The sequence below is a fragment of the Sparus aurata genome, chromosome 7 (genome assembly GCF_900880675.1).
Source record: "Sparus aurata chromosome 7, fSpaAur1.1, whole genome shotgun sequence".
NCBI lineage: Eukaryota > Metazoa > Chordata > Actinopteri > Spariformes > Sparidae > Sparus > Sparus aurata.
Genome location: NC_044193.1, coordinates 7727027 through 7752800, shown reverse-complemented (window position 1 = coordinate 7752800; position 25774 = coordinate 7727027). Strand labels below are relative to the sequence as shown.

Below are 25774 nucleotides of genomic sequence, written 5' to 3'. Positions count from 1 at the left end.
GTTCTTCGACTCCAACCTGGCAACCCCGAAGGAGTCTGGTCTAGGAAAATATTGCCCACAGCAGCAGACTACTTGGCATTAAAGACGGCTGGCGGTAGGAGCTGCGGTAAACCGTTTCCAGAATCTACTCTTCAGTCTTCTTGCCAACATCAGGTACGTATTTAATTTTGTGTTTATGCTAACAGAGTGAGCTAATGCAACTAGAGCTTTTATAGCAGCGCGGCGGTTTAAACGTTAGTTGAGATGCTAAGTGATGGCTAGCTTTACAACGGAGCTTTGAATAATAAAAGCCAGGCAGTCCGCTAGCTGCGCGCTAGCTTGGGCTGCATTCAAAGGTCCATCCTTAAAGAAGGCGTTGATACCCAGAGTTGCATTAAGTCATTTCCAGCGTTGTTCAGCGAATTCAGCGTTAAAGGCAAATGATTGAGGTCAGCATCGCAGAGCCGTGCCAAGCTAACCACGTAACGTAAGGCAATGTTAGCAAGCTAACGTTAACATAACCGCCGGATTTCAGCCAAAAATGTGAAATGAAAAACTGGACGGGGGAGACCCTATCGTGCAAGTAAAGTAAAAATCCACCTGGAAGTGAGCAGGAAATGCAAAGACTGGAAACGCTAAAAAAAATTTTTTTTAGACAGTCGTGTTTCATAAAATTGAATTCATACCGCTCGACAGACAGACAGGGGGGTAGTTAGCTAACATTAACACGAAGTTGGCTATTTGATGGTCAGCTTGTCGTGAAGCTCGCTGAAGCTGAAGCTTTCATATCATCCTGATAATGTAGGGAGCCCGTCGATGTGTTGGATGTGTTTTTACAGCTATATTGCAGTGAAATACTAATAAAGATTTCTGTTGGAAGCCTGTAAATTTCACCTGTAAATAACCAATTTAAGATGCTGCAAGAGATAACAAGGATCTCTGTTTTATAAGCTAGCTTCAGTTTGTCGTTAATTTATTGATATTTAGTCGTCTGGCCTGGATTAAGAAGTGCTTCGTTCAACTGTGAAGACTTTGATCACTGACATAACTGCTTTGTCACTGTTTCTGTGTCAGGAGACGAAATGAATTGGCGGTGGTGATGAGGGGTGTCTCTTAAGTGTAACTACATTAGGACCCATGAGAACAGTTGACTTGTTTGTGAATAACTGTATGTTGGTTGAGACTGTGACAGAAGAAGCCCCTCTGTGCTTCCGTTTTAATTATGTCACACACGTCCCGCCTTATTTACATTTCTCAACTTCTTCAATTCAAGCTGACTTCTCAGTCGCCAACTCCTGTTTTAGTGCTGAGTTTGCATTTCTCTCTGAATTACATCACTCAAGTGCACCTGGTCCAGCTCTCTTGAGGATTCAAGCACCATCCCTCTTGATAAACATAATGCATCCTAGTGCTGCTTGCGTGTGTGGCTGCTGCAGTGTCACTTGTTGATTGTGCGTACGCCAGTCTGACGTCCGTAAAGGTGTGGAGGAACCAGGACTGTGGCATGCCATGTCCTAATCAGGAGGGTGTGGGTTTGCACACTTTTTAAGTTTCCCTTTCTGGTGAACCGGGTCAGAAAGAGAAACCTAAAAGGAAGGGAGGACAGCCGGCCTTTATATCCGTGTCCAGATTGCTGAAGATCCAGTTGAAACATTTTTGGGACTGGAAGGGACATGATTAAAGTAGCTCAGATTTGGCTGTAGTCTTTAAAAGAGATTGAGGTATCAATCTTATTGATTGATTGTGCAGCAGTGTAATTGAATCATTTCCAGTTGAACCAAGATCATTCGGAGACTCCACAAATCCCTGTTGTTGTTTTTTAAAAAAGCAATTTATTCAGTGTTTTATAAACTAGTTTCTCTGCATGTAGACCAATTAATGGCAGGGTTAATTTGAGAACAGTGAATGAATAAGAAACGCCTCGAAAGATGCGCCTATTTTGGCAACATAATTAGGCCTGAACTATTTGCCGTGCCTTTTTTGTATTATTAATGTGACTGAGTCAGCTTCTTGTTTGCTTAGTTGCAGTTTCATTTCCAGTAATAAAAGAGACAAGAAAAATTAAAAGCATATCGCAAGGTAGGGCGGAACAATTAATCGAAATTATTATTATTATCATTATTATTATTATTATTATTATTATATTATTACATTATCGGATGAGATTGTCCTATCGCAGGGTATTGGCGCATATGTTGACAAGAAAAGGAAAAAATGACTGGTATAGACATTGGGATATTTTCTGACACAGGGTAGTTTTACTGTTTAGTGTTTTACTTTGGCTTATTGTGATAAGAACCTGTTGATCCATAGTATTAGCCTTTGGGCATCAGTATACCATATGATCCAGCGCTATAAGCCTGTGGGTATCATACCGGGCAAAATTTGGGTAAACATCTATTTGAATGATTAATCTTTTTCTTTCTTATTTCGGTATATACCAGTCCAGGGATTGGTGTATATACTGCTGATCAGAAGTTGACATAACTTTGTCCACTTTTTTATCTTGGTGCTGCTGAGTTATTGAATTCCCAATGAAGTTTACTCTTTCAGTGCATTGATGTTATGGACAATAAAGGTTATTTTTAAACTAGTACAGGGCAAAATATATGATATGTATCATAACTGTGATATGAGATTATATATTGTCTTTCATTTTGGATGTCATTAAATCGTGGTATGACATATAAATGTTGTCTTTTCCAGGGTTTAAAGGCGGCATTACAGCAAATTAATGTACATTTCTAAACTTATCTACTACTGTTATCCCGCTGCCATTATACATATTTTGTCACAGAATTCTTATTATCTCAAATAATGGTATCGGCATCAGCCCCAAAAGTCACATATCAGTTGGGCTCCAATCCAAATCGCAAGAAGCTGCAGGGGATTTTTTATGAGTGAAGTTACCTGTTTCAGTGCACAGATGTCATACATAATAATTTCTGATATATCCATATCCAACATTTTTATATCTATATATTGGCCCACATCTCCCTTTTTATAGTGGCACTAACTCCACAAATCCAGTGTCAGTTGGACTCTTGTTCAGAGGCACACAGTCAAAAATCTTAATTTCCATGACAGTGATGACATCAACCATTTGTGCCGCCACTTAAAAGTTTGGCTGCAGGGAAAATCCAAAATATTTGAGATAGTTCTCAGTCATGCCTATTAAAAACATCTGTTAGTATGTCAAATTCTGGGATTTACAGTCATCATCAGCCCGTTCATTGCCCAGACTGTGAAGGCATGCTGGATAATTTGTGTAACCTTCCTAACGTTATCACCCACTGCTCCTGAAGAGTGCAGAGAAAAATGAAATACCCTTCAAAGATGCGCTTCTCTACAGTCCTGCTGATTCTTTCCCCTCCAAACTAAATGCTGTGTTGCTGCCAAAGACAATATTAACTGCAGATTTCTTGAGAATGCTGTGCCAGACAGACTGAAACTTATTGAAATCTGTTTTTTATTCATATTTTATAGCCAGAGGAAATGGATGTCATTTGATTTGTATTCATATTTTCAGATCTTACAGAAGTTGAGATTTAGTATCTGTGCATTTGTGCTTCATACAGTATAGTTAACAGTTATCTACAATACACTTTTTTGGTAGGGTTTCATTTCACGGTGCAAAACTATTTCCATCAACATCTGTATTTCTTTCCCTCCCTTTTCCTCCCACAGTTTTGGATCAACTTGGTGGAGAGAAACGAGAAGAAAACCTGAATCTTTGCCTAAATGGTTTAAGCCTGATCTGAACCTTCCAACACTTCTGCCAGTTGTGAGCCTCACTGGAATCTCTCAAAAAAGAGAGAACTCTATAGAAAAACTCTAGAAAAACCCAAGTGAAAGTCACCACACTTGGGCTCCTCGTCTAATAACCAGTTAAAGCATATTTAAAGGGTTATCACAGTTTTGAGGAAGTAAACGACCAAGTGCTTCTCAGAAACGTCTGCGTGACAACATGGCAAAGAAAAACAGCAATAAGGGTAGGTATTTGTTTTTTTTAACTCTTTGATAGAATTAGCAAAATTGAACTCTACATGTCCTCGCATATATTTCGTGTACAAGCACACAGGCACGCACAATTCGTCATTTGTGTTTTAACGACTCAGCATTTGATTGAAGAAAGTTTGGGTTAGATCAGACTCGTAAATATAAAATGTGTTCGTGATTGTTTTCACATGCCTTTGCACATCCTAAATCTGCGAGTGCAGTGTAACAGATGGTTGTACTTTAACAGAGAATTTGAATAGTGATAAAGAGAAATGCTGTGGACGTTTACAGTGACATTAACCTACTTTTGTCCACAAGAACAACAACTTTTACAAGGGCCCCGTCTTTCTGTCTTGTCTTTAAATGACCGTAGATTAACTTTGGACTTTACCTGACTATTCATCCTCAGCTTTTGTTGTTCAGTTTTGAAAGGTATCCTCAGACCTTTTGTCGAAAATTGTTTGTGATTCTAACACAGTCACTTCTTCCTTTTAATGGACCGGTTTTTATTGTGTGTCCGATAACAGAAACCCTGAAGGTGTTTTCATGAATTTGGAATTGTTCGCTCAAGAACGTCTTTTCAGAGGCCTTCGTTTGCTTTTGGCCCTCTAAATCAGATGCAGGTTCCAGACTGTCGAGACAGATGTGATGAGGTTTTGTCCCTCTCTTTTTGTGGCTGTGCTGAAATGCCCAAATAACATGTCCTTCCAGCTCCACAGCACAATGTGCAGTGATGTTGGCATTGACTTTTTTCCTCACTGCGGTTTTGAATTCACACGATGCTTACAGTAATCAAATCTATCTTCAAACTATTTGATACATTGAAAAATGTCTCTGCACACAGATAAACATTGTTCAAGTGTCAGGTTTTTACTGGAGATGAAAATGTATGCCTTGTAATGTGATTGGGATTCATAAACGTAGCTGACTACTCTTTCCAGGAAATCTCTGTGAAGATGTCTGGTGGCTGATTTGTTTTGCAAATGATGTTCTACAGAGGTTTGCAAATGTGATTCAAGGCTGGAACAAACAAAGGAGTTTGGTGTTTGTTATATTTTTCCAGATACATCTGGGGTGGTGTTTGACACTCGCTCAAAAATGGTCATGTCCCAAGGAGGAACAGCTGAGAGGATGAAAGAGAAGGTAAGACATATACACACGCTGCACATGACTGGCACAATTGTAGCTAATAGTTAAGTTTGACACAAGAAATCCATAAATGAATGTAATACCAGACATTCAAATTCAAGTGCCTTTACTGGAATTGGGGTTGAGCGATTACCACCAAATTGGCATATGACGAGAAGTCAATTCAGTGTTTGTTTTTAATATTCTGTGATATTATGTGGTGATATTACTCTGTGATTTTATGCTTTTATCCTATGTAAGGTGACCTTGGGTGACTTGAAAGGCGACATCAAACAAATAAAATGTATTATTATTATTATTACCGTAAAGTCCCTGCCTGACGTGTTGGGGTTAAAAGTGTCTGTCACTTCACCACATGTCCTTAAATTTGACTGTTTTACTACAGCTGTGATAGCATTCAGCTAGAGGGCTAAACACTCATAGAACTGGAGTTACTGTGCAGTAACCACTGTTTTGCTCTCCAATGCAGACCTTAGCTATACCAAAATGTTGAAGTTAAACAAAGATCTTCATCTACTCACACCATCTGAGGAAGTGAAAATCTCCCAATGTCAACTGGAAGCTCTTATTTGCCATGTGTGTGCAAACCATTTCATTTTAAACTGCTTTCACAGCAAGGGCCACCAACATAAAAGCAGGATGTACTTTTAAAGTCAGACTCAGTTTGACTGAGAAATTGTGTGAATGTCAAGTGTCGTTTGAGGCTGATTAAATAATGAGAGTAGTAAGTTAGATGTGGGAACTGTTTATTGTTTTTCACGCTGCTCTTTGTCGAACTTCCAACAATGTAGTTCCTTCTGCTCCATGATCACTGCCAGTGTGTCTGCTGCTGATGTATTTACATGTATTTGATAGTGTCATGGTACACTGTTGTACTTACTTCCATAAATATACTTGTGTTTTCTACAAATCAATGCTGATGAGAGGATTAATCCTACCTCTTGTCTAGCTCACAGAATGAATACCATTACATTTACTGATAAACTTCCATTATTAGCTTGCTACTCGCCCAAAACACACATGGTCCTAGACCTTATTTTTATGAATATGTCGGTTTATTTTGGAACCAGTAATCATATGTTTTGTTTTTCATTATTAAGATGTTTTCCCTTACACTGACAATGGAGTGTAAAGAGGTAGAATACTGTTTGAGTAAAGTAGCCTTTATATGTTGAACTTGTGAATTGCATTGGAGCTTTTCCACACTTCTTTCTCTGTTTGCAGTTAAACACACTCTTAAAATATTTGGTTTTACATATTTGAACTTATCATGCAAACTGCCATAAATTTCTGTCCTTAGGGCAAATGTTATATACATTTTACCTTCATTGTACATTTATTTTGTCAACTTGAGTGACTTTAAAAAAACCTGTTTCTCTGGTACTATGTCCTCTTGTTTTACAGATCAGCGCTGTCAGGGCAGTCGTCCCCAACAAAAGTAACAATGAGATTGTGCTGGTGTTGCAGCATTTTGAGAACTGCGTGGACAAGGCTGTTCAAGCTTTCTTAGAAGGTATGAAGACGTCATTGTTGAACTCAAGAACGGGAATTTCTTGGCACTCAAACACATAAACATAGAGTTACTGTGGTAACATCACACCATAAAACTTAACGTATTGCATATTTTAGCACAATTATGCATCAAAGACTATGGTAATTTCACCACATGAAGAAAAGACTTAGGATAACCTGTATAATGTATGCTGGTATATTGTGATGTCCTTATCTGCCCAGTTACACAAATACTTTATGTGATGTTAAGTCGGAGCAGTTATCTTGGCATGCTGCCTGCTGTTTGTGCTAAACGTGACCTTGACAACAACTTTTTTTTCTTCAGGCATGCACGCCATGCTTTCAGAAGTCTGAGCGTTATTTGCATTCCTATAGTTTCACAAGTTTAATAATAGAACAAAAAGGTTGTACTCGGACGTCACGCTGCTTTGTTCCTTATTTAGCAAACAGCACCTCAGGGCAGTCATGTATTCGGATGGGTATTACAAGGTTCATGCCTGTCATGCCTCGCTTTGTACCTTCGTCATCATTGTTTGTTTTGAACTTCAGGAAGCGCAATTGAGATCCTGAAGGAGTGGAATGTCACCGGTAAAAAGAAGGTGAGAGCCAGAAAGCTTGCGTCTTCAATTTCTCTCTGTTAAGTAAGAATAATTATGTCAGCCATACTTTTGAGATACTTCAATCTAATTTCTCTACTTCATAAAATAACATGTTCAGAGTGGTCTTTGTTAATCTTAAATTGACGAAGAGGTATCTGAATCTGATCGCCAAAACTTTTTCTTTATTCTACCTTTGAATCAAAATGTATCTGTCCCTGTGTGTGCAGTTATAATCCATCGCAGTCCACTGATTAGAATATAGATAACAATGTCAAACTCATGGACGTTCTCTCTATTCTATAACTCCATGTCTAGCCCAAGAAGAAAAAGAAGCCCAAGCCTCAGCCTGAGGCTTCAGCAGAGCCTGCTCCACCTGAGGCCACATCCCCTGAGGAGGGCAAGGATGAGATGAACGGCTTTCATGCCAACGGATCAGTAATGGATGGAGAGTCACTGGATTCTCTGAGTGAACAGTTAGACTCTGCCTCCCTGGATGCAGCCGAGCTGGACTCTGAACCCGCTACATCCGAAACCACTGGTAATCACAGCTTTGATAATTATGAAGGAAAATAAGATATTTTTATGAAGTTGTCATGCCTTGATGAGGATAACCGGCTTTAACCAACATGGATTTTATGGATATGTAAACATCTGCTCTGATTAAAATTTAATGGAAAGCCACCCAATCCAGGATGTTTGAATCTTGGGCTGTGCTTTGTTGTATTGGATTAACATTTTCTTGGTGTCCCGGGGATTACCTTTGTCGCACCCAACAGTTTAAAGGCCTGGGCACACAGCAAGATTGAAAGCGGTCACAAAATTTGCAGCAAAATCTATTTTTATCCTAATTATATAAGAATAATCAGACGATCCATTTAGGGGTGCAAGATTAATACATGCAAAGGTTCTGCCAAGAGAAGTTCAACTTTAGTGAATTTGTGCTGGTGACCAATAGCAAGTTGTTCTTGACAGCTACACTTTGAGGGAACATAGAGCTGGAGAGTCCAGAATAGAGGAAGGTTTTTTTTTTTGTTTTTTTTTTAGCTGTGTTTCACTGTTCACCTTTATTTAACCTCGTTTGTCAGACAAAAAACATTTCACAAATGGTTTGCAGACAATTATGAGGAAAGAGTCAATGTAAATGATACAAGTTTTGAATTAAATGTGAACTTATTGTCCCATGAGCTAATAAAGCTATGAAGTTTGTTAGCTGACAATTAGCAAAGTTGTTTGAAGGTACTTCCCACACTTGGCAGCTATTTTGGCAACGCCCCTAGGCAGTGATTTTAACAAGACCAGGCTTGAATCTAAATGAATGTAAAGACAGAAACTTCACATTCAGTGGTCACTGAGACATAAAAACTGCATGAATAGAATAAGCGGTTAAACTTGATTTAAAAACCTTTTAAAAAACACTGAAAAAGTAAGTTGACTTTGCACCAGAATAAAGTTATAAATACTTTTCCCCTCAGATGATACTTTTAATAGGCATGTGCATGGTTTCACAACACCAGGTTATTTTGCAGCTCAATACAGAGTGACAGGATGCCGTCAGCTCATCACATCAGAGCTCTTGAATCAATGACTTTAATTTCTAATCTTTGAACCTGATATCCTCTAAGTCTATGCTTATTCAAAGTCTGTCTGCACCCACACCTAATCTGTTGAAGCTCTTGGTAATCTCAACTGGTTGCTGGCATCAGTGAAACAACACGATTGCCCTGATACTTCTCCTGGTTTGGCTGTGAAAAAGCAGACGATTGGCTTTTGGGAGGAAGGGGCAAGATATGTGACATACAACAGCCATCTGTGGCAAAATGGACCTTTTTTCTGAAGAGTGGTTTAAATCCTCTCTGAAAACTCTCTTCTTGTTAGCTCAGAAAGCTTAAGTTTCCCTTTTTGAAATATCTTTTTATCAAACAAAATGGTTTGGAAGCTTGCATAGCCAGGAAAGAGTAAACCGAAAAGTAAAGTGAAAGTAGAGGGAAGCACTGGAAGTGGAAGGAAAGGTTAGCGTTTTCACTTCTAGCCCTGCAGTTTTTAATTGTCGCCAAGTTTGTGGCTCCGCCTATTTAAGACACTTTTCCCAAGATCACTTTTGAATGAGCGATTGTCACTTTGTGGTGTGGGTGTTACCTACATCACCTACTGTTTTATACTTCCTTGTCCTTCCCAGTAACTTTCACATCCCCTTGACCGCTCCCCATCGAAGTCACGGACCATTTTAACTACATGTCAAACTTCTCGTTGTGTCCGATGACAGCATTAGTAATATTTTCCAGTTGTTTTGGGTCTGTTTATATGACCACCTTCCCGTTCTACATGTATTGATTTTGTACCAGCTGATGTCAGACAGCATGTCAGTCTTGCTTGTATTCTTGACAAACTTTTCTGTGAATGGAACCTGCCCACAAAGAGACCCTTAAATAGCAGTTGGTTGTATTATTAAAAGGAACAAGTCTCCTTAAGGCAGAGATTTGAATGAGAAGATGACTTGAATGACTTGTCTCTATTAATTTTATTTTTTCAGATTAGTTTTTATTGTCTGTCACTATTTCACCGTTTTAAGGTGATTAGGAGGGATTTCAGGTTGGACAGATTGGCCAGTAATATTACTGGACAGGTACTAATACCTTGTGTATTCTCTTTATAAAGATCGGATACTGCATTTATGACTGCAGGGGAAGTGACATAACTTTGAACCCGACTTGCCTTAATTAAGGACTTGACTTGCCCAAGAAAAAAATGACATGGGACTTTCTTGAGACTTGGATCAAATAATCAGATTTAACAAGGTATCATATCACATCCCAGTATCATCTTTGTTTTAGGTCTTTGATTACGTTTCTTTCTCTTTTTTTTACCCAAAGAAAAACAGAAACTACAGAAATACTCTGCTGTTTGGGAAAAGTTCGTTTGGAAACCACTTACTTTACTTGCTGTAAAGAAATCTGTTTTCTCACAGGTGCAGAAGCAGAAAGTCAAGGTAGCGCTCCAAGTCCCGCCTTACAGCAAGGAGGTAGAAATCAGCAAGGTCCCAGAGGCAACAAGAACCGACCCAGGCCAGGCTCAAATTCACATCCACCCACTTCCTCATTTGCACCCACAATGGATGAGCATGGATCGTCAGGAGTCAAGAAGATAGGTTAGTAACCCTACCCTCCGAATGATCTTGTCCTGCATGTAGTTTATACATTGGTTGATAAAGCACTATGAGTTGGTACAGTTAAAGCCCAATCTGGGACAAAATGTGTCAAACCTTTTGTGCCTTATTCATGTGTAATGTCCTCAGCTTCCAACATTGACCGCTCCGTGAAGGACCTACAGAGATGCACGGCCTCACTGACTCGCTACAGGATGGTGGTCAAGGAGGAGATGGACTCTTCAATCAAAAGGATGAAGCAGACGTTTGCTGAGCTCCAGAGCTGGTGTGTAAAATAATTTTTAAGTCTGGTCACAGTTAGGGCTGGGCGATTATGCTAAAAATAATAATCACGATTATTTTGATTGATATTGAAATCACGATTAATAAACACAATTATTCACTGATTTCAAAAAAAGGATTTATTGAGCCACCAAAACTCAACTTTAAAAATAACTTTTAGAAAAACAACCAGATAGATTAGTAACAAGTAAAAAAGTAAATGACAATAATTTTTGTATGTTTGCGTGATGGCAACACGTACCACTTGTCCAAAGTGTTGACCAGTGTCTTGAAGCCTTGGTTGCTAACTGTACTGATAGGGCACATGTCCTCAGCTAGCATGAATGTCACAGCCTCCGGTATCTCTCGCTGTCGCCGGAAGCCGGTGGGATATGGAGCGGCATTGTAAAGAGTGTCGTCAATGGAGGACTGTGTTGCGGTGGCTGTAGCTGAAGTTGATGCTCTTGCACTTTTTTGGGTCTTTTGCTCCTTCAATACTTTGTCATAGACCACTTTATGGTTAAATAAATGTGTCGTGTTGCCCTGGGGTGCAGACACGACGGTGTGACAGACTTTGCAAACAATCTCCTTCTGCTCCACGTCCGACGATTTGAAGCCAAAATGTCTCCAAATGACCGAAGTTGTCCTACCTTTCTTTTCAACTAAAGGCTCAGGCTGCTTTTCTGCCATGTTCTCAATCTCTCGTTCCACAATTGATCCACACACTCACTGCTGCAGCTGCAGGCGACACAGGTGCGTTCACTGTGCTTTTACAGCGCAGTAATTTGCATACACGACGTGTGGCGGCACGTTAATCCTTTTTTTTTTAATTACAGTGTTTTCATGATCGTGAGAAGCCAAATTCGAAATCGCGATCAAAATTTGATTAATCGCCCAGCCCTAGTCACAGTAGCTACAGTTGAAACTTGAGGTGCTTTTGAGTTGGTTGGAAGGTGAGGTATAACAAAACAGCCTGCACGGGCGTTTCCACCGCAGCACTTTTCCCTGGGGATAAAGATCCTCTGAGGAACTTGGACTAAATTTAGTTCCTGTGTGATAACTCCGCTCCAGGGTTGTTACTTTGTTTGCAGGGCTGACAATCAATGTTTAGTCAGATACCACATAGTGCTGTGCGATATTGACAAAATGCTATATCTTGGTATAGCTAATTTTCTATCCCGATAACGATATATATCCTGATATAGTAAACGAGTCCTTGCGGGTGACGTAAAAATGCCACCAAAAAGCAGTAGCGTTTGTGCAGATACATTCGCCTTCATACAATGAACTTGTTTTGAACTCAAAATTTGGTTATCCAACGGTCATTTTAACGTTGAGTTGTGCTTTACATGCCGTATTAAATCACAACCGTAGTGTACGTTAACGTTAGTGTAGCAACAGTGCTAAACAAGTAGCCTACACATTAAAATTATGATATAAACTACAGAGGGTTATATCCTACGGTAGACATTTTTATATCGCACCACGATATATATATATCGTAATATCGCACAGCTCTAATACCACAGACCCTTTAACTAGTACCAATATTAGGATAAGGGACAGATATTTCAGTCATTCATTACATTCAACTCAAACATCAGATACAGTGGAAACAGAAAACTACAAAATGAACTTTCAGTTCCCGAGTTTGTTCCTCCAGGTCCAAAGTTCTTGGAACTATTTGGTCAAAAAGGACTATTTGTGTTCCTTAATATTCTTTAGTACATGGTGCATGTTTACTGAAGCAGTGCGCGTGTGTGTGTGTGTGTGTGTGTGTGTGTTATTACATTTTTATAGGTTTTGCTTTACCATCAGTGAGTCAAAGGGCATTTTTCTTATCTTTGCTCTATTTGATGACACCGGGGTAGAGACTTTGCATAATAGGAAACTGACCTGTTACATATGTTGAACCTCTGGCCCTTTTTTAAATGGGAGCCAGTCGGAACGGTACTCTTGTGTCTTCTGACTCCTTCTCTCTTCTTAATTCTCTCTGTCAGCGTTCTCTTTAGTCTCTTCATCGCTGTCATGATGAGCACGGTTCCAGCTAGCAGAGCTAACTTTCCTAGCTACGGTATGCAGCAGTTACAGTTTCAGAAAACTCAGTTAATCACAGAGAGTTGATGCAGAGCAGCTGGAGGACATTAGAGGGGAAATGCGAAACCATTTTCTCCACAAAATATGATCCAGTTTCACCAACATCACTGATGGTTGGTGTTGTCAAGCATAACACACTTTGTTACTTCATTGAGGGGGTAGGATCATAGTGCAGAGTCACCATTCACCATATTACAAGACACTGTACCGTCAAAATGATTTAGAGGCAGTTATTTTATGGTAAATATTTACATAAAAGCCTTGATATTCATGGGTGTAGCCTTATTTATGCTAGAGGCAGTCAGCCAGCTGTCAAACACAGAGTATAGTTATCCACAGAACTTGTGTATACATATATATATTTCTATTCAAAGGCTTCTTAATGCTGCACTGGAGGCAGAGAGAGATCGTGACTGTAAAGAGCTCTGCATACGTCAACTAGGTCGAATAATGTGTCATCCAACCATCTAAAGGCAGAAGTGTTTCAAAGCCTCCAAGAACAACACTGTAGGCTGTGAGGTGATTTTGGAGTTCTTGTAGTAGAATCCTGTTACAGACTTTCCCGTACACAATCATTACAAAATGGAGCAGTTGTTGTTCTATTTTTCTCAGTCTAATACCTTAAAATTCCTCTTTTTGTTTTCGGAATTTTATCCATTAGGTCAAATGTTAAAATCTCAAAAATTTGTAGCTGTAAAGCTGTATCAGTAAAAGATTTCTTGCCAGTCGTGTGTAGGCAGTTGGCCTTTCAAGAGTAAGTCTGTGATGCGCCTGCTCTCAACTGGCTTGGAATAGTGCACATCCACTCCACGAAGACATTCATGATGCTGACCTCGTTTTGAGAACACAAGAAGGGCAGAAGTAGTTGTCTAAAGAAACACAGAAGAGAGCCTGAGGCAGGAGCTTGCATTCTATTACACCTGCTAGCAGTCAAGGCAGACAATCCATCTGGCACTTCAGGTCTCGAAGCTTTTGTGTGTAGAATTTTGGGGCATTTATCGGAAGAAATGGAAGCAAGAAAAATGGGACAACCCTGCTCTCTGCACGTTCACAAACAGACAGGACAGCCTCATTATAGAGGTCTCGCCTAATTCGATAAATTGGGCAGGGATGCTAGAAATCGGATTTTCTCTTTTACTGCCGGGGGAGGAGAGCCATGGGTTACAAAACACGAACAAATACACTTTTATGATGAAAATGTATCACTTACCAGCAGCTTTAAACTTGGAGGATAGTGCATGACATATTGATTCCACTGTAGTCATACGTCATTGTTACATTGTAGCACCAAATTTGAGCACAAAATTGAATTATTTAGTAAAAAATATTTGGTGAACCGTTATCAGCAATGTGAGAAAATGACTCAAATATATGAAATGTCATAAAAATGCCAGAACGCAAGGTATTTACATCATTATACAACACAGGGTTGTATAACAAAATAAAAGTTGGCAAACGACACAAATTACAGAAGATATTTACAGTTATTAATACACAGTATGCATCAACATGTAGTGTATGTTAACGGCAGCAATAAGATGGTGATAAAGTGGTCGGCATCTTTATATTAAAAGGTCGACACCCAGGAAACGCTGTGCATCAACCTTGACTGTTCGTGAGCACCAAGCAGCAACGTTAGTCCACCTGTCCTCGTCGAGCTGTAGTCCTGCACTCCGTCGGCTAAGAACATGGTCCCCCCATCGAGTGCAACAGCTTGATCTGAGATGTGGTGGAAATGAATCTCTGTGGGCACAACAGTGTCTGTTGTTTTGCCAGCCTGTGTCCCATTTTGTCCATTTCCTTGTCCTGTGTCCAGACATTAGCCAGGAGGAGACTTAAACCAAGCTGGATTAACATGACTCTTATTCCAGCTCTCTTCTTGCCTGCGGTGGTCAAGCCGGTCAGGTTAGATGGTCCAAAGGGCTGTTATGGTTTCAAAGTTCGCTGCTCTTAGTCGGAAAAAAACTCAGATGCAGCATAATTTAGAGGATCTACCGGGCGTTGCATCTTAATGTGACAACTTTGCCATAGCAAATCCAAAACTACGTTGTGGGATTTAAGGTATAAAATGCTTAATCAAAATGTAGTAATGCTCAATATTTAATCAGTTATAGGTCTGGATGGAAGGGTGCCTGGATCTTGACCTGGTTAGCTGCCCATCATAAGTGGTCCCAAGGGGGATGAAGAAGGGTCGCCGGTGAACACGGGAAATGCATTTTAGTCATTTTGCCAATAAGGAGTGCACACAGGGTTTTAGGAAAATATTTTACCAATCACTTGCAGTATGAAAATATAGTTACTCATTAATGGAACCACTTTTCTTTGCATGATTTAAATGATGATTCATGGTTATTCAGCTTTTTCTATCCAAGTGGGTGCTGAGAAATCGAACTGGTAAAACAATATTACACTCAATGTTGTGGTTTATGATAGCAGACATGCTGATCTATGGAATGAGACGGAGAACTGCAGTATGTTGCCGCTGTTGATATCACACAGCATTGAACTTTCGTCCATGTGTTAGTGTTTAAATGTTGACCTAAATGTGTTGCACTTGCTGCTTTGCATTGTTATTCACAAATGCTGCCGTCTCTGAGCGTGCAGCTGTTTTTTATTGGAATAGCTTTCGTAATCCCAGTGCAAAGTCAGCGTTCACAATATGCCCTCTTATCTTGAAGCGAGTGGAGAAAAATGACCTCCTCTCTGTCTCTCTTTGTCTCTCTTTGTTTTTTTAGTTTAATGGACAGAGAAGTGACTCTACTGGGGGAGATGGACAAAGTGAAAGCAGAATCCAGTAAGTGTTTTTTAAACTACGTCAACTGAACCATGACCTGCAGGTCACGTGCCATCTGAGCTGTTGTTGGTATTTTTCTCATAATGTGATCACCTGACTCAGGAAGTGATTTAGGTCAGATTCCCAGAACTTCTGAGAGGAAGTAAAAAGAAATTATTGTAGAACAGCAAGTCCCAGTTTCTTCAACACGGCAGAGATGCCCTCAGGGTTCTGATATACCTGGAGCATACCAGCCACTGTGTGTATGTAACATGACAGAGCAAGACTGCATATTTGTACAAGTAGGCCATTCTCTCTTCCTCTGTCCTCTCAGTGTTGTGTGTTCCAGGCCTGGAAAAAGTGAATAGTGTCAGGTGTCAAGGGAGACTCAATGCTGTCTTTGTGCACAGTGTGTGGGGAATTGAGAGGAAAGCGAAGAAACTCTAGGATTTTCTTCGACATTACAAAAGCCAGGTTTCCTCAGAACCTTTTTACTAATCTGCTTCCTGTATTTGTGTTAACTTACTGTTTCCCTCATGAGCTTCTGCTCTCCTGCTGCTAAAGATTTATAACTGAAAAACAGCTCTGAGTGTAGATGTACAAATGGGAAAAGAGGATGTTGTTGGTATTGTTTAGCACAGTCCAGGATATAATGATCGCTGTCTGTGGTGCTGTAGGTACCAGGTACCAGTACTATAGCTAGTACCCATATTTAGGGGATGCAACCAGTGTTTATTTTGGCAGCTACTTGAGGTTTAGTCTTAATCTTATAAAAATGCTTATTGGTTTAATTACTGTACACCAGTGCTGAAACAATTAGTTGAATAATATGCCTTCCAGATAAATTGCTACGTAATCTTAGAAACAGTTTGACTAGATAATAATTGCTAGGTCAGCCATGTTCAGGGCCTTTATGGTAAGGGATTCTAAGTAAAAACAAATTGAGTATAACTGGAAGTTGCTCGTCAAACAAATGTATAGATTTGCACAGTTGGAGCAGCATCACATGATGCTCACTTAGACACACAGGTCTTAAATGCCAACATGGTTTTCCCCATACATATCACTCCAACAATAGGACAATATAAGACAATATAAGCATTTTCCTTGTTCGACCAAAAAGCTTACTTGTTCCGAAAAAGCTGTGCATGTTAATAGTTTGGTCTATAGAATATATTAAAAAAGCTCAAAGTTATGTCTACAAATGTGTTGTGTTGTCTGAGCAACAGTCCAAAACCCCCCAAAATTCAGTTAATAATCCTATGTAACAGAAAAGAAAAATGTTTGGTATTTTTACTGGAATGACTGCAACAACTAAAAACAATCTACTAAATGATTGACTTTCTGTTGATCAATTAAGCGGCTAGCCAGCAAATAATTTAGCACTATTCTCAAACTATGGAGCGCCCTCTAGCTGTAAGCGGTAGAATCATAGAAATATTTTAGATTTTTTTTTAAGCATTTTTGTGCATGTAAAAAGTCTGCAAATTAAAAAAGACCACGCCACAGAAAACACTCCTCCTGCACTGCCTGAAACCTCCTGGTTTGTCGCGGCTTTACATCCACAGCTAATGTTCTTCACTATGTAACAGGCATTATATAAATAGATGTATATATTATAAAAAATGTACACGGCTGTGCTGCCACCATGATTACGTGCTCCCCAAGTTAATGTGTATGTGCAGTTCTCACCAAAGACTGAACATGACTGAGGCATGATGTCTCACTCTGTAGCTAAAATACATTCAAGACACAGTGTGAAAATGGCAGCTGAAGCAATGCAGCATATAAGAAAAATTATGTTTTTGTTTTTTTTTTAATTAATGTATTTAAACCTATTCCAAGACCCCCAAATAAAAGCATGATCCCGAAAATTAGATCAATATGACCTCTTTAATTTAAAAACATAATCCTATCAAAATAATACAGGATGAAATATTTAAACTTATGTGTAATTTTGAAGTTGGGTTTTGTTTTTCTGTAGTGTCTGTAAATTAAAGTCTGCTACATTGTCAGGTTCATACACATTGCACACATCCATTATTAATTACAAGACAAACGCAAGCTGTGATAGCAGGATAGTGAGCGGAGGTAAATGACAGGTTCAAATAAGTGTTTTCAGTAAACGTGTCGCACCTTTCTTGACTTAACTGAATAGATGCCGTGTGTTGATTAAAGGCTAAAGAAGTATGTCAAGTGTGTAATGACGCTAATGTCCGTGACGTGCATGCCTTCACACTGGCACATACTCAGTATCACTATTTGATCTTTAACCCTTGTTTATCTTTAGATGCTGAGTCAGCTGAACTTTGTACGTGTTATTTAAAGTACACAGCTGAGTTCTCACAAGAAAACGAAACTTACGGCGACTGAAGGGAATATTTAGATGGAATTAAGTCGTTGACAGAAACCTATATACTAACTATAAAATTATGATTGGCACTATTTTTTTAATTGATAAATAATTTAAGTCTCAAACATATGACTGAGTATTGTCTAGTTACAGCATCTCAGTCAAGAGAATCTGCTGATTTTCTTCTATGTGATAATAAACTGAAAATATTTAGTTTTTGGACATTTTAACAACCAAACATTTAGTTGATTAGTTGCATCCCGAAATTAGTTGTGCCTTAATTGGACATAATCAGTCAGCATTTGTAGTACGCTCTGAAACAGGGACACGGGGCACAAAAACATTGGAGGTTCTCTTGTTGGTTGTCTGTTAATCATCACATTATTTGTGTTTTAGTGTTGATTTTGGATGCCCGGCAGAAAAGAGCAGAGGAGCTCAGACGGCTGACGGACCAGTCAGCATCCATGTCTGAAGAGCAGTTGACCGAACTGCGTGCAGACATCAAGGTACATTAACAAAACTGCTGCTTCAGTTTGGTCTCTTCCGTCTCTTTGTTTCAAAATGCAAATAAATTCACAGCTGAGCAAGTGTGAAGTGGGTGTTGATCATTGAGCTACAACTGAAAGTTAAATAAAAAGCTCATTTGTAGTGAGTGGTTGTCTTTTCCAAGGTGAATCATGAGCAGGATGACTTTATGAAAGAAAACCACAAATTAAAATATATTTACCTGTTGCATTTTGGAGCATGCTGGTGGTTAATGATAATAGAAATTGATTGGTTGTCTCTTTGCTTTTCCACAGCACTTTGTTAGTGAACGTAAATATGACGAGGATCTTGGGAAAGCTGTAAGATTTACATTTGATCTTGAACCTCTGAAGACGAGCATCACAGGGTTTGGATCAGGTACAGTGTCCTGTTCATCTGGTTTTATCTCTTTTTATTTGTCTTCAAGTGAATATTTCTCCCATGTGACTATCTTGATAATCCCGAATGAAAGTATAAACCCTCAGCCATTTTGAAAATACAAACAAAAGCATTTCAAAACTTGAAAGAAACAATAAAGTCCGGTTGCCTACGATACAGCACTTAGAATTGCCATAACGTGGATTACTGAGAACCTTCATCAACAAGCATTTCAACTCTTCATTGTCTTTATAATGTCCACCGTTACAGCAGACTGGAAGCACACTTGGCTAATAAGCTAATTATTATGTTTTGTCTTCCAACATGTATGCTATTTTAAATGACCTGGAGAGGAAATGGACAAAACTAAAAAATACAAAAAGACTCCAAGAGGCCCAGATGCCACCAAAACAGAAGTACAGAAGAATCAAAACTTTAAACTATTTTGAAGGGTGTGTAAATCAAGCAAAATATAACTTCACTGTGTTAATTTCCCCTTTTAAGCTACACAGGAATTAAGCTATTAATACATCAATATGCACATTTGTGCAGACAGCCAATGTTGGCACCTGAAAAATCATTAACAAGAAGTTTAAGCATGTGCACAACTTGACGGGAAGACACAAATACACAGACTTCATTACACATACAACTGAACTTAAGAAGAGATTCAACTCATAAGAAAGGATTAGTAGCATATCAGATTACATTTGATGAGGTAAACAACTGTGTGACTACAAATGTATCTGATGAAAAGAGGTCCTCTGCAGCTCAATCAGGCACTTCCCAGATTGAGGAAAGCAAACTTCAAAGGGGAAAACAATTAACTGAAGCACTTGGCTTGATTTGGAGCCTTTAAAGGTGCAAACAGAACTTGGAAGTTTGCTTACCTCGATCTGAGAAGTGTCCTCTTTAAAACCCCGTAACAAATATCTTCGTTACATTGCAACTCAAACTGTCATCAAGCATTTATTAGACAGACCTCATACATTCGGTCTCAGGGTATATGATGTTAATTTTTTTAGACATTTCAGATGGTGTGAAGACGCCTCGTGAAGTAAAAAAAAAAACATTTTTTTATTATAAAACAATAAATGCGCTTTGGTCATATGGCTGACACTTCTCTGTATCGAGGAAGAGGAAAGGGAGTGTGTGGGTTGCATTCATGTTGCCCTTCAAAGTGAGTTCGAGCAAATGTGTTTTTAGCACTAGCATTTCGCTAACTCACCACTTTATTCTGCGTCATTTTATGCTGTACTCTTACGGTTAGTCTTACCATTTTAACACCAACATTAGTGTGTAAATGCAGGTTTGTTTTTTACTTGAGTAAATAATTAGCAGTTGACGTCTTTCCCATTACCATTAGATGAGTTTGCGGATCTTTGCAGGGAGCAGTAGAAGGCAGCAGATCATTTACTTCATCGTCAGGCTTCATCTAGAAGACACGGTTCTGAATTAGATGCATTAATTTTTTCTGGGGATGATAATGGAAGTGGCTAGAGAGTGAGATGTCTCGCTTCATTCTCATCTTTGTTAACAGAGTGTCTTTGCACTGAAGACAAAAGCTTGGTGTTGGAGGGTGACATGTCTGCTGTGAAAGCAGCAACATCAGAAATTCTGAATTTTGGTACAAGCTGACTCGGAACCCCTTCTCATCCTAAATATAGACCAGGGTTAAGAAGGAAAGAAAAAATCCTTTCTGGGTTTTTGAGCTTATTTAGAAATCCTACTTCATGAGTAAGGTCCCAGGTTGTACTGTTGGTGACTGACCTTGTTGTTTTTCTTCTACAGTGTACCACCCGCGTACAGGCTACTCAAACAGGTCCCGCTGCAGCTCCACGTCCTCTTCTGTCGCCAGCCCAGGCCTCCTGGAAACTCCTCCTCCTCCCACCCAGACCCAAAGCCCCCCCATTGAAAACCGCCCTCCACCAACCAAACAGGTCAGCAGGAAATCATTCAGACCTTAAAACTTCCTCACACCTTACTTCAGCAGTATGAGTCATTTTTGGTCGCTTCCTGACTTTTGATTTTTACTCTCAGATTTTCCAAGGCAACAGGCGTACTTTCCAGGGACAAGGGTATCACTCGGGTGGTCAGCGGTATAACGGCGGTTCCTACCATGACAGGAACGCCAATCGTGCTAACCACCGTTACCAGAGCGACGGCGGCTCCTCTGGTCCTACTTCACATCACTCTAACAACTCAAGAGGTCCCTCGCGTTCCTCCACGTCCTCCTACAACCAAGAACGACCCTCTCATAACGGGCTGCCCCAAAGGCCTCCGCGGACGCACTGCCCTTGACATTGGAAACCCCGCACTCAATCAACCCCACCTACTAACCCTTGCACTCCCCTTCCCATACCTTCCACACTCTCCCTCCTACTAACTCCTCTCAATGAAGAATAGAATACCAGTTTACATATTTCCGTCAGTTGAGCTGTATTGCCACCTCTCTACTTCTATCCATTCATCCCTCGAACTTGAAACGCTCTCACTTCTCTGTAATCGCTCTTCCTTTTTCATTTCCCTCATCCTGGTTGAGGTAACAGCTCCTATCTTTGGGCCCCCTATTGAGAGATCTCATTGCTATGCTATTGTCAGTCTCTGTTTTTAATGTCAGAGACCGACAGGATTACCTGCAACGATTTGCGCATTATTGAAGTTAGATTCTTAGTACTATTTCTATTCTTGCTGTGGCTTATGTCAGCTCTCTGATTTGCACCTCAGATCTTTCTCTCTTTTTTTTTTTTTTTTTCTTGTCTCCCAAAACCATTTCAATGCCTTCACCGTGGAAAGGAAGTAGTTCTAGTATTAACAGGGAATTTTGTCATCAGGAGAGAAAACATGCAATCAACACTACAGACTATCGTTAATCTTTGCAAGGTTTAAAAAAAAAAAAAAGAAAAAAAAAATACATATCAAACTGTAATCCAGAGCTTTTCGTATGGCTGCTACAAACACAGTAGGAAACGTGTTAACGCTAGGACATCGATGTTTTTTGAGAGAAGATTGCTCTTTGATAGGAATAGTTTGACGTTTGAGAAATGGCTACCTCCCTTTCTTGCGTTAGGTGAGAGGATCGATGCATCTCTCGTGAAGCTAGCTGGTTAGCTTAGCTTTGCATAAAGGCAGGTGGAAACTGTTGTGTTGCCAGTCTTAGCAAGTTAGCATAATCGGCCAATATGCAAAACTCTCAAGTTCACTAATTCACAGAAGTCCTAATGAGGAAGTAATATGTTCGACCCATGACAGTTAAGGGCTTGCCTACTAATTGTCACTCTGTCTTGTTTATTTTGTATAAAAAAAAAATGTAATGAAATGAAAAACATAGGGTAATGATCCAAGCAGAGCAAAGTTGGTTGTTAAATAGCTGCTAGCTGTAGCTTCATTATTATTATATAGGCGTGAGAGTGTTTCCAAACTTCTCATCTAACACCCTGCAAGAATGTGAACTAGCTCATTTTCCAAAAATGTGGAATAATTCCTTTAAACATCGCCCGAGGCTGTGATGTATCGCCCTCCCACTGGCCAGCAGGGTCATCGTGTGTGCCGTCTTTCTCGCTCGCTGTCCATTCTTTTATAACAGAGAGGGCTCATTACCTTTTGTAGAATAACTGTTAAATGAAATGTTAAAACTCAAGACAAACTGTCCACATGCTGTTTCACAGTTGGTTCTTGACATCAGTTCTGAAGGATTTTCTTCCACGTGCACCGTTTCTTCTTCGTTATTTGTTGTTATATGCACACGAGTGGCATATGAATGACGTGCTTGCCTTTTAGTCACAGAGAGACTTCACATTTGCCTTTCTAGAGACATGGATGTCTGCGTCATGACGGCTTTCTAATCAGATGGTACTTGTAGAGCAGACGCGCGATTTCTAAATATGTGTGAGAAAAAGATGCAAGATCTCTTCTTCCCCTTTTTTATATACTCACTTGATCCCATCTGTGAACGTATAACTGATGAATGCGTTGGTGGGTTGTATTGATTTCAAAGATTTTTTTTTTTTTTTTTTTCTACAGCTGCCAAGTAGACGCTTCAAGGCTGTTGTTGGGGTTAAGTCTCCTCGTCATGTCGGGGGAGTTTGTGAACAAAAAGTTGGTGAATACCTCATTGCTGATCTCTTGACGCGGCCTGTTTTCAAGGCGTTTTCTTGCAGTGGGCTCTTTTTGTTTTTTAAGGGACGAGGACCCCTGGTGATTCCTCATCTCTTATCATCTTGTAGTTATGTACATACAGTTTGTGGAGCTGCAAGGCTGTAGTGGAAGAACTGGTTGTTACATTATTGCTGCATTTCTTCATTCATGTGTTGTCTTCCTTCAGACTTTAGAAAAATGAAAATAATATTTTCCTCTCTCCCCTCTCTTTTTCTGATCACAGGGAGATTTTTTTTTATATAAATATATGTTTGAGATTAAAATCTTTACTCCAGTTATTATATTAGTGAATATTGTGGAGAAAAGAACGGTAGTTTGTTTGCAGTCTTTGGTTAGTATGTCCTGTAACGACATAGAAACAGCTTAACTCTTGACTGAAAGCCGTAGTTTGACATTTTGAGAAATATGTTCATTCCCTAACGTTGAAAACACTTCTGATGAACCATAAATCTCACCATTGTGTTGACCGACAGTGATTTCACCCTCCAATTTGGCATTATGATAGTCGCCATCTTGGGGGTTTTTTGCCAGAAAAGACCATATTTGGACAAGAGGGTGTAGCTGAGGAACAGGACCCTACTTGACAAAATGAACATGCTACGTAGAAGAAGAATTTAAAAATAGCGATTGAGACCAAAAACTCATTAGAAAATGTTTTATTTAGGTAGTATATCAAGTCGGGTCTTTTTCCCATAAGCTTACATGAAAATCAGACTCCTTTGGAAACAGTGGAGTTGCCGTAGGCCGTAAGAAATGGAGGTTTGAGGCAAACTTTCCAGACCTGGAAGCTCCCTTTTTATTTTTATGGCTGGCGGTTGCTTGTCAAAGTTTGTTTTCCAATTGTGGAATGGGCTCGTTGTTGCCCCTTTGTGGCTGTTTTGGGGGGAAAAAAAACTGCATATTGAACCCATGTTGGACGCAATGAGATTTGCTTTATCAGGTGAGATTTATGCTTTATCAGAAGTGTTAAAAAAAGAAATGGAAGGAAAACGCTTTGTTTCCTGTCCTAATGTAACAAAATCCACTTTACTCTCTCGCTTTACTATAGCTCGAATTATTAACATGTATCTCGATTGTTTACATCAGACAAACATGCGTGTTTTGTAGTGTAGAAATGGCAGTTAGCCAATTACAGGAAGTTATTTGTCACACTATGTCTTGGCCGCGATCAAAATCTTCCCTGAATTTCCACTTTGATATCATACAGGATTACACAAAAAATAAAAAATAAAGTTAATTGGTGAGCTTTAGAGGAGCTGGTAGGCAGATTTTGACCTAGCCGGGGAAGCTGCTTTCTGCCCGTTTCCAGTCTTTAGGCTAAGATGAGCTAACCGGCTGCTCAAAGTAGCATCATAATCAATCTTCTGATCCGTGTTTACTCTTGGCAACATTAGCTGTGTATTTCCTTAAATGTCAGACTACTCCTTTAAGCGTTCTCAGAGGTGGTGACTTTGTCACAAAGATTTTTATTGACTGACATCGTCGGGGGGAAAATATACCAAATTTTACTAAAACAAGTGTTTTGTTTTTTTATTCCAGCGTCTTTCTTGTGTTCGAGATGCTGGACTTGTTCAATCAAAACTCAAAGGAAGTAATTCTCAACAGAGATTCTCACCGTCTCACTTTAACCACTTTTTTTTCTTTTTACATTCCAAACTGTAGGAATATTTAGGTTATCGCCAAAGAAATAATTTCGTCCTGTTAAAGTTGCTGCCTTTTTCTTTTCTTTCTTTCTTTTTATTTCTGCCTGTAAAGAATTCCAAAGGGGATAAATCCAACTCTTCACCTTCTCTTCTTCCTCCTCTTCTTCCCTCCCAACTTAATTTTCTGATTCCTTCCTGTATATACATATATGTAGCTATATAATTTTGTGCTCACATGGGGCATTTTGTATGTGATATTCATATTAGTCGAAATGGAGGTTAAACATCTAGTTGATTCATTCTTCCAGTAAACCCGTGTTCTTCTTCTCAAGACAACCTTTCTGAGACAACTGTAAACTCAAGTGCCTTTTCTCGTCTCCCACCGATTCATCGACATCCCCTCCACCAAAATATGGACCAAAGACATCGACCGTCCCCGACACCCCTATCCCGCTCTTTCTCCCACTCACTGAATTGCACACTTTTCATTTACTACGAATAAACAGTTTGCAATACTGATGGTGTATGTCTGGGTTTTTTGTTTTTTTTTCTGAGTTGTTTTCACACTAGCGGAAGCAGAGGCGACGACGAGGTGTTAAAGTACGCATTTCCTGCCTTTGAGCTCATGTGCTTCAAGTCACTTTCAGATTTAAACATGTTAATACATGTATGAAACGCTGAGCTTTCCAAATTAGTGTTCTAAAGTCCCATGCAAATAAATAATAAATGTGTGAAATTCAGTCATTGAATGTAACATTGTGTCAGATTAAAATATGATGCATGCGCACAGTGCCTGTACATCCAGCAGGGGGCGTCATTACTCTTAGAAAACCTTCAAACTAGGATCATTCAGAGGCGAGTTTGGTTCAGGACAAGTTTTCAGATTTTTTTTTCTTCAACCAAAACTTAGACCCACAATCAAGACAGAACAATCTATCAAACAATGTTCAAACCACATAACTTTCTTTAGATTCTAATTCAGAAGATATATATGATATTTAAAAATGTGCATACAATCATGCAAAATACTTCCATTCAATGAAATTGGACAAATAGTTGATAATTATTTAAAAATAAATCATAACGTCATTAAAGTAATGGTATGGAACTTTTTATCACTTGTTTCAGCATTATGTAAACTTCAGGATCACAGCGTTACAAATGTTTTTACTTCAAGAAACAATT

The 25774-nt window shown here is 39.4% G+C and overlaps 1 protein-coding gene across 1 annotated transcript; it reads left to right on the top strand.

The window, feature by feature from the left end:
• spats2 (spermatogenesis associated serine rich 2) lies at nucleotides 1–25108 on the top strand. The gene is made up of 13 exons (XM_030422409.1): nucleotides 1–153; nucleotides 3667–3971; nucleotides 5042–5121; nucleotides 6532–6640; nucleotides 7189–7238; nucleotides 7554–7776; nucleotides 10204–10383; nucleotides 10531–10666; nucleotides 15495–15553; nucleotides 18282–18391; nucleotides 18686–18788; nucleotides 20580–20728; nucleotides 20829–25108. Exons 2-13 carry the CDS (start codon nucleotides 3947–3949, stop codon nucleotides 21087–21089), a joined length of 1485 nt encoding a protein of 494 aa, XP_030278269.1. The 5' UTR covers nucleotides 1–153; nucleotides 3667–3946; the 3' UTR covers nucleotides 21090–25108.
• The last annotated feature ends 666 nt before the right edge of the window (nucleotides 25109–25774 follow it).